This window comes from Elephantulus edwardii, unplaced genomic scaffold (assembly GCF_000299155.1).
Source record: "Elephantulus edwardii isolate Elephantulus edwardi_28Jun2011 unplaced genomic scaffold, EleEdw1.0 scaffold00257, whole genome shotgun sequence".
In the NCBI taxonomy this organism is placed as follows: domain Eukaryota; kingdom Metazoa; phylum Chordata; class Mammalia; order Macroscelidea; family Macroscelididae; genus Elephantulus; species Elephantulus edwardii.
In genome coordinates, this window is record NW_006400007.1 from 523,875 (window position 1) to 537,128 (window position 13,254).

Genomic DNA, 13,254 nt, shown 5'->3' on the forward strand with positions numbered 1-13,254 from the left:
AATTAAAGAAAATACAAAGTGTTGACGAAAGGAAAAAGGTATGGCATTAACTACACACTTGGTTGTTTAGCCCTATCATCATCATCGTCATTATTATTATTCAGACAGCAGAAGAGACGATTGACTTATTATGTACATATTATACCTTAGCCACGGTTGACAATTAGTCCAGAATATCACAGATCCAAGTAAAGGGTCAAGAGAGACTTATTTGATAAAGGAAGATGTTTCTCTCAAGTGTTGCTGATGATGAGAGGATGATGGAAGCTCTAGATCCCTTGAGAGAGAAAATCCAGGCAGTAACATGCAGTAACAATTTCCTCTAACGTTCCATATTTCTGTTACTGTGTACTCCATCAGGACACATGTTAGCTATTTACTTGGACTTCCGCCTCATTTTTCATTTCTTTTTCTTTTTTTTTTTCTTACTTTCAGTCTGCATCTTCACTGCTTCTTTCTCCTTTTGACTCTTAAGGTTCAAAAGGTTTCTAAGAAGATAATACTAAGGCCAAGAGTAGTCTTTCAGCCTTTCATCTGGCTATTCCTTTGTAGAAAATAAGTATATCCCTTCTATACAGAAGTCATTCTAGGAAAAGTATTTGATGATGTAGTTTTGGATTTCTTCACCAAACTATGTAAATCCCAGAAGACAGTGTTTGCAACCATTAGTCTAAAAAAGAACATATTTAGAAGTTGTAGAATAATAATTGATTTGGTACTAAGTACGTCTTACAGATACCCAGCACTCAAATATTTGTTGTTTCAGCATGTTCAAATTTTGAATGGCATTTTAAAATGTGTTTTTAATGATGCTTCATTTTGCAATTCAAGCTTGTACCATCACCGAAGGCACTGAGTCCCCTAGTTACCGTCTCTGACCTGCAGCGTGTTACCCTGAAACCTAACTCCAACGTGTTATCAACTCGAGTAACAAATGTCTTAATGTAAGGAACTTCATAGCAATGTGCTTGACTGCTACCTGAAAGAATAAGTGTTTGCTTCATTCTGACTTTAAAATTGCTCATTACAGGAAAGTTGAGATCTACAGAGAATTTTAAAGAACATTTAAAATTTTAAAAGAAAATTTTCTTAAAAGAAAGTTTAAAAGCATCCAAAAAGAATTTTAAAAACAACTTGATTTCAGAAATAATCAAATAATGAAAATGAGTATGTCTTAGACTCAAAAGAATATAGTGTGTTTGTATGTTTGTGTGTGTGTGTGTGTGTGTGTGTGTATGTGTGTGTTTGTAACCCATTTACTGTGTATGAATTGTCTTCCTATGTTATTAAAAATACTTTAAAACATTTTTACTTCTTCAATATAGGCCATAAATTTCATAGACAATATCCTGGGATTTTTTTTTTTTTTTTCAAATTTGTGTGTGTACCGTCAAATCAGATCTGACTGGTACAGGAGGAGATTGTTCCTCCTTCTTCAGCAGAGCATCTGGTGGATTTGAACCTCACACCTCCAGGATTACAGTGCAGCTTCTTGCCACTAGGCCACCAGAGCTCGCTGACAATATCCTGTTTTGAGATGGTTTGATTGCCTGTGGCTTTTTTGTTTAGCCTTTTTGTTTCTGTGACTCTTCAAAGAATACCCTTGGCCATTATCTGTATGCATAGCTGAGTTTTACCTTGGGTAGATTCTTGGTTATGTAATTACCAAGACAAGAAATATTACAATGATCACTTCATCTTATTCCCCCATCAGCATCTATTGCTCTTTTTTAAACATAGTGAGTACAGTGCTTTCTAGGAAATTGCCTTTAAAGCTTTAATTTTAGAACGAAGTTTAACACAATCTATTCATATGTTTATTTTATCAGAACTCCTGGGAAAAGCCAGGTAGATCTACGGAAACTACTTAGAAAGGTCGATGTAGAGAGGTAAGACACTCTTACCTTAAAATCCCTTTGAAATGTTGGTGTGGAACAGCTCCTAATGTTTACAATGTCTTTGCAGAAGCCCAGGTGGAACCCCACTTACCAATAAAGAAAACATGGAAACAGGAACCGGACTAACCCCAGTAATGACCCGGGCCTTGAGGAGAAAGTTTCAGGTAAGCCTTTTAAAAAATTAATTTTATTTTCTTTCTTCAAAATCATTGATTTAATCCAGGGCCATATTCTTTTTTTTTTTTAACTGGTTTATTTACAGAGTTCATATACTTTGCTAACCTTTCCCATTTGCCTCACCCACCTCTCCCTCCACCCATCAAATTGAATTGTGTGTCCCTCTGATTAACCACCCCTGTGCCCCTGCCGCACATCTTTACCCTTCTGCTTCCCCACCCTTGGATCCTCATACTTGTTCTACAATAATCGTCCTATTATACAATATTGGTCCTTATAGGACTGAGTTAGTTCACTCAACATAATGCTCTCCAATCCCTCCCAAGTTAGGTGGTAATTTATAAAATCATTGCTTCTGCATGCTGCATAGTATTTCATCGTGTGAATGTACCATAATTTCATAATACAGTCTATTGTGGTTGGACATTTGTGCTGTTTCCATGTTCTTGCAATGGTGACTAACACTGCTATGAGCATTGGTGCACAAGTCTCTGTTTGTGCCTCAGTTCTCATTTTCTCAGGGTATATTCCAAGCAGTGGAATAGCTGGGTTATATGGAACTTCTATGTTCAGTTTTTTGAGGAAATACCAAACTTAGGGCAGCATTCTTTATCATACTAGTTTGGGTTTTTTGGGTTTTTTTTAAAGCTCCTTACACTTTACAGAGAAGCCCTGTGGCACAGCGATTGAACACTTAGCAACAAATCAAAAGCGCAAATGTAGAGGTTCTTACCTACTATCTACTCCACAGAAATCTGCTCTCAGTAAGATATATAGTGTTGAAAACTCTATGGGATTGTTCTACTCTGTCCTGTAGGATTACTACTAGTTGAAATTGACTCAGTGCTAATGGATTTAGGTTTTTATAAACTTCGTAAAGCATTCTTGTATTTAGCATTCAAACATTCAATTAAATAACTGGATTATTTTCTCTAGCAAAAAAAAAGCCTGATTTGATTAATTTCTTATTAACAAGAAGTCTTTCCTAAGCACTAGCCTTGGTGGCATAGGGGGTTATGTATTGATCTGCTAAGTGAATCCAGCACTCTGGGGGAGAAAGTTGAAAGAGCTCCTCTAGTTAAGATTTGCAGCCTCAGAAACCTGATGGAGGGTCACAGCGAGTTGGAACCTAGTCAGCAGCAGTGGGTTTGGTGTTTGTTTGGTATGTGCCAGGCACTATAGTGAAGTATCAGAGATACTCAAAATCACTGCCATCAAGTCCATTTTGACCTCTATCAAGTTTCTGAGGTTGTGAATTAGGGGAGACTGCCCACCTTTCTTCCGTGGTGATGTTGGTGGATTTGAATCCTCAGCCTTTGGGTCATAACCCTTTGGGTTAGCATCATACTTTACCACAATTTACAGATCAGGGCTTTTCATCTGGGATACAGTGGTAACTAAAAGCAGACACAGATATGCCATTGTGGAGCTTCCAGTCTACTAGATGCTTGTAAAAAGAGCAAGGGCTGCATGGGGATCGCCATATCTGAACTTAACCAAAGTCATAAAGGGGCACTGTCCCTGTCAACATCATTAACAACACAAAACCAGTTTCCATGAGGTCAGACATGTCCCCCACACTCCACATCTCTTTCTACCCATCCCAACACCAATCTTACTGCTTTACTGGTTCCAAAATTCAATGTGATAGGCCACACAGAATAGAATTAAGGAAGTAAAAAGCAATAATTCAGAATAGTAGCAGAATACATTCAGTCAGGACAGCTTCTAAAATATGCTTGCAGGTACCTCAGGCTTGAGCCTCACTGCTTTAGACCACTGTTACAAAGCTCTCAGTCCTGCAAATTATGGCTGCCTCCCCTCCACCATCCCTAGTTGTCCAACAAACTTAGGCAAAAGTTCCTAGTTCTGCTTCCATGCAGTAGCAGTCCCAAAGTCTACTCCATCTCACATCAGGTCTCTGGTTCACTGTTGCAGCTGCTATGGTTGCTGCTTTTGTAGGCCCTTATCTGACTGGCACAAGAATCTCTGACCCCCAAGAATGGTTGCATTCTTTTGCTTCTTCTCTGCTGGTGATGAGGTTCTCAAATTATGCTCAAATTTAATGACAAGACTAGCCAATTCCCTTGTGGATAGGCTAGCATGCCCTATTTGTATATTCCCGCCCATCCAAGGTGCAAAGTCAGAAAATGGCTTGTTACTACTGTTGTTAGGTCTTGTCAAGTTGAATATGACTCACAGCAACTCTATGAACAAAAGATCTGAACCCTGTTCTGTGCTATCCTCACACTTCCTGACACATCAGAGCCCATTGGCAGCCACTCTGTCAATCCACCTGGTCAAGTGTCTTCTTCTCTTTCACTAACCTTCCACCCTTCCAAGCATCATGTCCCCATCCAAGGAATAGCCTCTCCTAGCAACATGCCCAAAGTATGTGAGGTAAAGTCTCATCATTCTTGCCTTCAAAGAGCTCTCTGGCTACATCCTCTCCAAGACATATCTAGTTGTTCTTTTGGCCGTCCATGGGATGTTCAGTGCTCTTCTCCAATACCATAGTTCAAAGGCATCAATTCTTCTTCTGTCATTCATTGTCTAGTTCTCAGATACATAGCAAGTGATCAGAAAACCTATGGCCTGAATCAGATGCACCTTAGTCCTCAAATTGACAATATTACTCCTCAATAATTTGGAGAGGTCCCTAACTGCAGATTTTCCCAGTGCAATGTATAACCTTATTTCCTGACTATTAGTAACAAGGGCATTAATTGTATATCAAAGCAAAATGAAGCTGTTGACAGTTTCAATCTCCTCTCCATCTATCGTGATATTGTCTATCCAGTTAGAAGAATGTTTATTTTCTTGGCATTGAGATGCAATCCATACCAAAGGCTGCATTCCTTGATCTTCTGCAATGAGTGCTTCAAGTCCTCCTCACTTTGAGCAAGCAAGGTCGTGTCATCTGCATAAGGCAGATGAGTCTCCCTCCAATGCTGATGCCACATTCATCTTCAAAGAGTCCAGTTTCTCAAATAATTTGCTCAGCATACAGATTAAATAGGTATGGAGAGAGAATACAAGACATTTTTAGTAATAAACCCTTAACACCACAATGCTAATCTAATAATCACCTTTGTTGAGCTCCAGGAGCTTGTCTTTGCCCTGTCCTATCACTAGTATAGTGAAGTGAGTACTCTAGAAATAGATGAAAATATAACACATAATAATCTAATCTTTTGAACAACAAGTATTACAGATAAAACTTAGTCCCACACATTGTATTTCCCTAATTCAACTTTCTAGGAAAATGCCTATTAAAAATCCCTGTTACACATAACTTTAAAATAATTCTAAACCATTAAGTTGGAACCAACTCAGAGCTGACTCTTCAGTGGGTTCACGGAGGCTATAAATTACACAGGAGAAGCCTGCCCATCTCCTTTCTCCTTTGGGGCAGCTGGAGGATTTGAACTGCCTGTGTTTGGGTTAGCAGTGCAACTCCTCCCGCTCAATCTCCCTAGGTGTCTTTTTTCTTTTAATTCCAAAGCAGCTTCATCAGTTAAGTTTGCGCTTGATTGAGGGCAAACAGGTATCTGACTCTAGTAGCTTAATTCAAACAGGGGCTTGTGTTTCTTATTTTTTTCTTTTTTTGGTGAGAAAAATTTGTATTTAGATTTAGCCAGCTGGACTCAGTTTAGATGAGCCCAATTTTGTTGGCAACATCCAAGGCATCATAGTCAGGAGCAAGTCAAACATAGGCTGCCTTCTCTCCGTCAGGCCTAACCGAGGTGTTGACCTTAGCCACATCAATGTCATAGAGCTTCTTTACAGCTTGTTTGATTTGGCTCTTGTTGGCCTTGACATCAACAATGAACACAAGTGTGTTGTTATCGTCTATCTTCTTCATCTGACTCAGTGGTCGGGGGAAATTTGATGATGGCATAGTGGTCAAGCTTGTTTCTCCTGGGGGCGCCCTTACAGGGGTATTTGGGCTGCCTTTGGAGTCTCAGCGTCTTAGGCCGCCGGAAGGTGGGTGAAGTGCAGTTTTTCTGGGTTTTTTTTTTTGCTGTGGATGCCCTTCAGGACTGTCTTCTTGGCCTTTAATGCCTTTGCTTTGGCTTCAGTTTTGGGAGGGGCAGGGGCTTCCTTCTACACTTTCGGTGCCATCTTCGTAGTGGGCCTGTGTTTATTACTTAAAAAATAGGTGATCAACAAAGGGTACAGCAGCTTCACAATGTTATCAGCATCCATGTCAAAACAGCTCTTCCATCCTTCATGTGTAACATCCATCCTTGTAGTCCAGATGGCTGAAGCCTCATGCTCACGTTGCAGGCACGAAAAGGAGGAAGGGCAAAGAGCATGACTAATAAAAAAGAAAAATCCTATTCAGGAACTTCTGCAGGAAGCTAGGGAATGTGGATTTTAGAACCTGGAGGCATTGCTGCCCTAAACAAAGTCTAGGTTCTTTTAGTGAGGAAGAAAATTTCTATTGGTTTCAGTAATATAATTCATATTCTAAGTGTCATTTTTCTTTTCCAGATGGCTCACCCCAGAAGCCCAATTCAAACTCTGCCCTCTTCTACAAGCAGCTTTGATGAACAAAACTGATGTCAACTCTGCCTGACTCCATGGGAAAAATCCATGAAATAAATAGATAAAACCATTTCAATTTTTTTAAGATGGAGTAATGTAAATATAAATTATTGCACTAATATGCTATACTAATATATAAGTCCATGTGAAGATTTAAGTTTGTAGACCCTACACATACTATGTTAAAAAATAGGTACTTCAATATTTTCTAGTTTCTGGGATATAAAAAATAACCAGATAGAAAAAAAGAAATGAATCCTCCAAAGTAATATTAACCCTGGAACTATCCAATATAGGCTGGAGAGATTACTAGCTTGTACTTTATAAGTACAATATGACCTTAGGAAAATAACCCTGTTCCTGTTTATCTTAGGATTATCAATGGTAAAAAGTAATCGCTTCACCAAAGTCCTTCACTTTAAGAAACTCTTCACTGGTAATTGAAAAGAAATATATTTTAATTTAGAAGGCTTATCCATTTATTAAGGGCAATAACAGTCACTTGATCAATTATAAAGACTTTCAGAATATTATTTCTTATATTTAATTAAGAAGTTAGACCAGTTCATGTCTACATTCTGTTTTTCAAATAGAATTTGAAGTGAAAAAGAATCGGCTCACTTTTTCATGGCTATTGAGTTGGAACTGCCTAATAGTTAACGCTCCAGCATGTTTCTGAGGATATGAATAGCATGGTAGGAGATTGCCCCTCCTCCCCTGGAGTCACTGGTAGAGTCAATCAGAAGAGTGTGGCTCCCGATGGACTAACTTCACCAGAACTCTCTAAAAGGTCCAAAATGACTTAAAAATGAGACTGTATCCTTTCTAGCACTTTAAGTAGTTAACTCTGGCTCACTAAGGTCTAAAGCATTTCTTATTTTTGTCTACGGTCGCGATTCAAGCATAAGGTAACTAGAGATTACATGAGAGTTAAGAATAGCAAAATTTAACAGAACAGCAAACAACAAATGCTGGCGAGGTTGTGGAGAAACTGGAACCCTTATTCACTGTTGGTGGAAGTGTAAAATGGTGCAACCACTATGGAAGGCTGTATGGCACTTTCTCAAAAAGTTGCAAATAGTGGCAAGCTCTGGTAGCCTAATGGCAAGAAGCTGTACTGCAATCCCAGAGGTGCACGGTTCGAATCCACCAGATGCTCTGCTGGAGAAGGAGGGACAATCTACTCCTGTACCAGTCAGATCTGATTTGACGGTACACTCACACAAATAATAAAAATTTTTTAAAAAAAAGTTGCAAATAGAAATACCATTTGACCCAGCAATTCCACTACTGGGAATATACCCCAAAGAAACCATAACCACCACCCAAGCAGATATATGTACACCCATGTTTATTGCTGCTTTGTTTACAGTAGCAAAGAGTTGGAAACAGCCTAAGTACCCATCAACAAACAAATGGATAGAGAAGCTCTGGTATATTCACACAATGGAATACTATGCTGCATTGAAAACAAGGACCTCATGTAATATACAAAATGGGTGGCCCTGGAGGACATTATGCTGAGTGAAATATCTCAGTCACAAAAGGATGAATACTGTATAATGCCACTGTTGTAAAATAGGACTGACATTGGGGCTGGAGGGAGACTGAGAAAGATGGGATAAATTATGTGTACTGAATTGAAACAGATGAGGGAAAGAACTGTTTAAAGGGGATATATAAGGTACTATGGTCATGACAGGATCCCAGAATGAAGGCTGCATAGTGGAGGGGACTGAGGGTGGGGGGCGACTGTATAACAATGAAAGAATTTTTCTTTTACTTTTCAAAGAAAAAAGCGAACTGGGAGTGGGGGGAAGGGGTGGGCAGGGAGAAAAGTACAACAATGAATGAATGGAAATCCAAAGTCTCTGTAAACTTTCATTAAAATTAATAATAAAAAAAATAAACCAGGTCTTTTTCATCCCACCGTGCAGGCTTCAGAGCTGCTATACATGGAGTCACTATGAGTCATAGGCTACTTGATGGCACATAACAACAACAACAACAGAGTTTTCAGATTTAGCAGATAAAAATATAATACTCAAATTTGAATTTCACGCCCCGGCCGCGCGTCGGGACCGGGGTCTGGTGCGGAGCGCCCTCCGTCCCGGGAACACGGGGAGCGGCCGGAAAGGCGGCCGCCCCCTTTAAAAAAAAAAAAAAAATTTGAATTTCACATAAACAACAAATAATGCCTTAATATAACTGTCCTATTAAATGTTGTTGTTGTTATGTGCCGTCGAGTCGTTTCCGACTCATAGCGACCCTATATATTCACTAGTCCTATTAAATAGTGAATATATACTATAAATATATCTTAAATATTGCATGGAACATAATTATAAAATTATTTCCTGTTTATCCGAAATTCAAATGTCTGTGGGCATCCTGTCATTTATCTGGCAGCACTATAAACCTGTCCCCCACAAAGTTTCAAAGAACATGAGGAGAGGCCTATCCTCATTATGTGCTGTACATCTCAGAGGAAGGGAAACTTCCTCAGGGTGAATGTGACTGAAGGCACAAGAGTAGTTTTGATGCTAATACCCTTCTCTACAGTTCCAAGAATAAGGATAACAACTTCCCATGGACAGGAAACAAAGGGATCCAGATCTTCACTATACTTATAATATGTATAGCTAGCCTTAAAGGAAGCAGCTACATATATGATATCCTTAAATATCTTTAGGTTAGCTAAGGTTAAAAGATATTTTAGGTTTCTTAAATATTTCTCTGAAATGCCAAGTAGAATCTTGCTAGAAAGAAGACTCTGAGACACTCTCACTTAAGAGCCTGTTTATGAGACCCACATTATGTTTACAATGTACTTATGAATGAAAATTAAACAGTAAAGTTAGCAAGTATACTTGTTTCTGGTAGAAGTATTTTTGAGGATTATTTTTAAACCTGCTAGTTACATTCATACTATGTAAGAATAAAAAAGATGCTTGAATATTTTAATGTTATTGTTGTTAAGTGCCATAAAGTCAGTTGAAACTCAGAGCGAGCCTAAGTACAACAACTTTGAACTCTGCCCTATCTTGAGCCAACCTCATTGTCTCTGACACACCTAAACCCCCCACCCCCAATACACCAGGCACTGAGTCAATCCATCTCATTCAGGGTCTTCCTCTCTTGCACTCCCCCTCCACCCTCCCAAGCATGAAGTCCCTCTCACTATGAGACAATGTTTATAATATTCATAAGCCTTCAAGTACTATGTCATTTTTTTATTATTATTATTATTTTTGTGTGAGTGTACCGTCAAATTATATCTGACTGGTACAGGAGGAGATTGTCCCTCCTTCCTCGGCAAAGCATCTGGTGGATTCGAACCATGCGCCTCTGGGATTGTAGTTGCAGCTCCTTACCACTAGGCCACCAGAGCTCCCCAGTAGTATGTCATTTAAATGATTTGGTCATTCTTGTGAAATGAAGGGTCATAAAAAAATGCTGTTGATCATATAGATAAACAACTTTAAAGGTGCTACTACCACTGTACCAGTATTAAAATGTATGCATTGTATCTTTTATAATTTTTTTATATGCTACCTATTTGAGAACTCTGTAAATACAATGACTTCATTAAAATATTGCTTATCTGATGCTTTTCAATGGTTGGTTTGCAACTGAGTAACAAGCAGAGAAAATAAGTGATGAAGATGCACCAGGTTATATTTTTAAATCAATATTAATACAACTTGATTTTCCTTTTTTTTAACTGGAAACATTACAAATGTAAGACGTTATATGAGACATAAATTACAAACTAACAAATTATAAAGCAAATTCCCATATAAACACCCAAAAATATATTAATGAGCATCCTAGAAAGCTCTCCTCCTTCCCTCCCTTAGCAAAGTGCATTCCCTATTAAACAATTACTTACCTGTTTGTTACAATAAATGTTTCCTTGACTTTGCCCTGTTAGTATGCATCCCTATATGTATGGTTTGTTTACCTTTTTTGTTGTTTTTATTACATCTATGCTGTTGGGTTTTGTTTTTATGGTAAATTACATGAAAGTTTACAGACTAGGTCACTTTTTCGTTCAGCAATTCATATACATTTAGGACAAAAGTTGGCAAAGCAAATTGACTTTCCATACAACAACTTACAAACATTCTCCTTCCTATTGATCGCAATGCCCAGTGTAACATCACTCATCTCACTTCTTCTCTGTTTCTGTTTTCCTTTCTTTTCTAACACTTCCTGCCTTCTGAACTTTGCCAATTGGCAAATAATACATTTTTAAAATTTCCAATGGGTGATTGGTATAAGGACTTCATACTACTACCACCATAGTGATGATATTCACCTAATATACCTGTCTATTGTTTGTCTGAAAATTGAGCCATTGGGGTGAGATCTCAGTTCTAGATCCAAAAGGGTCAAAATTTCTGGGTTTCCACTAGTCCCTACCAGACCAGTAATCCTTGTCTTTTTATACAATTTTGAGTTTTGTTCTACATTTTTCTCCCATTCAATTCAGAATCTTCTAAAGTAATTCTTCTTAGTAGTGGTCACTAAGCACTCTGTAGTTCTTCTGATCTTAAAGTCATAGAGGCTGAGGTCATGTGGCCCTCTAGTCCTTTGGACTTATTTTTTTCCATGCATCTTTGATTTTCTACACTTTGCTTTATATGAGAATAGAGTAATAGTTGTGCCTTAAACTACTGTTTTCTAGTTACTTTTGCATGGTTTTGAATTCCATATATATGGAATCATGCATGTATTCTTTTATGTCAAACCACTCTCAGCGTTTGTGTTAAAGCTTCATATTGTGTGCCTGTGATAATTTCATCACTTTTTTTTTAATTTCATCACTTTTGATCATTTCTTTTTCATGCATGAGCATAGCACTCAATCCATTCCATCGTTAATGTATTTTAGAAATGTTTCCAGTTTGGAGACCATTCATTTTGAACTATGCATGCCATTTTGAACATTCTTGAGCATGTAAATCTATACAAAAGTTTACTTCTTATCTAGGAGTAGAGTGTTTGGTTATAGAAAGTACTCATTTTCAGTTTTTGTACATAATACCAGTTTCATTTTCCAACTCGTACCAGTACAGTCCCTTCGGCACAGAAGAACATGAGAGTTTTTGTTTCATGGTCAGCATTTTTTGTGCATGTTCTTTGAAACCTGAGACATTAATTTTCTAAAGCTTATATATTGATGTGAGCAAATTATATTTGTGAGTTGGGTCAGGAGAACGAAATTTGTTTATCTCTATTTGCAAAACTTTTCTAAAGCAGTGATTTTTCACTTAAAACAAGTTCCTTTAACACAACAAGATAAAGGTAAACCACCCAATCACAAAATGGGTACAGGATATGAACAGACACTTCACCAAAGAAGACATGCAGATGACCAACAAACACATGAAGAAATGTTCAAAATCCCTAGCCCTGAGATGTAAATCAAAACAACTCTGAGATAACATCTCACCCCAGTAAAAATAGCAAAATTTAACAGAATAGCAAACAACAAATTCTGCCAGGGTTATGGAGAAACTGGAACCCTTCTCCACTGTTGGTGGGAGTGTAAAATGATGCTACCACTATGGAAGGCACTATGGCGCTTTTCAAAAAGTTGGAAATAGAAATACCTTTTGAGCCAGCACTTCCACTACTGAAAATACACCCTAATTAAATCAGAACTGCCACTGAAGCAGATATATACTGACCCGTGTTTGTTGCAGCTTTGTTCACAATAGCAAAGACTTGGAAACAACCCAAATTCCCATCAATAAACGAATGGTTAGAGAAGCTGTGGCATAGTCACATGATGGAATACTATGCAGCACTGAAAAACAAGAAACTCATGAAATATTATACAAAATGGGTGCCCTGGATGACATTTTGCTAAATGAAGTATCTCAGTCGCAAAAGGACAAATACTGCATAATGCCACTGTTATAAAACAGGACTGATATGGGGGTTGGAGGGGAAACTCAGAAAAGAGATAAGGAATAGAACTGCTTAAAAATAAAACATGATTAGATATTACTTGCATTACAACAGTCCAGAGTAAGAGCTGCATAGTAAAGTGGACAGGAGTGGGGGCAATTGTACAACAATGAAAGACTTTTTTTTCAAAGTGAAAAGTGACCTGGGGGTGCAGTGAGGAAAATGTCGGAAATTCAAGTTCTGTATAAACTTTGATTAAATTCTCAATTTAAAAAGTTTTTAAAAAACATGCACATCCAGGTTTATCACGGCTTTGTTCACAATAACAAGGAGTTGGAAACAACCCAAGTGCCCATCAACAAACGAATGGATAGAGAAGCTGTGGTATAGTCACACAATGGAATACTACACTGCATTGAAAAACAAGGAACTCATGAAATATTATTCAAAATGGGTGACCCTAGAGGACATTATGCTGAGTGAAATACCTCAGTCACAAAAGGACAAATACTGCATGGTGCCACTGTTGTAGAATGGGACTGACTTCAGGGTTGGGGTAAGACTGAGAAAAACTGGATAAATTGTGTATACTGCATTGAAACAGATGAGGGAGAGAATAATTTAAAAGCGATATGTGGTAGGGTATTATCGTTATAACAAGAGTCCCCAATTAAGGTTTCATGGTGGAGTGTACTTGGGGCGGTGGGAGG

The 13,254-nt window shown here is 38.1% G+C and overlaps 2 protein-coding genes across 2 annotated transcripts in view; both read left to right on the forward strand.

Annotated features, from left to right (window-relative positions):
- PRR11 (proline rich 11) overlaps positions 1-6,641 on the forward strand; it is an 18,375-nt gene extending 11,734 nt beyond the window's left edge. The window contains exons 4-8 of the mRNA XM_006899466.1: positions 436-514; positions 832-944; positions 1,830-1,889; positions 1,966-2,062; positions 6,573-6,641. Of these exons, the coding sequence (XP_006899528.1) occupies positions 436-514; positions 832-944; positions 1,830-1,889; positions 1,966-2,062; positions 6,573-6,641 (418 nt within the window). The remainder of the gene's footprint in view (positions 1-435; positions 515-831; positions 945-1,829; positions 1,890-1,965; positions 2,063-6,572) is intronic.
- Positions 6,642-8,046: 1,405 nt separating this feature from the next.
- SMG8 (SMG8 nonsense mediated mRNA decay factor) overlaps positions 8,047-13,254 on the forward strand; it is a 10,855-nt gene continuing 5,647 nt past the window's right edge. The window contains exon 1 of the mRNA XM_006899432.1: positions 8,047-8,059. The gene's annotated coding sequence lies outside the window, so the exon portion shown is untranslated. The remainder of the gene's footprint in view (positions 8,060-13,254) is intronic.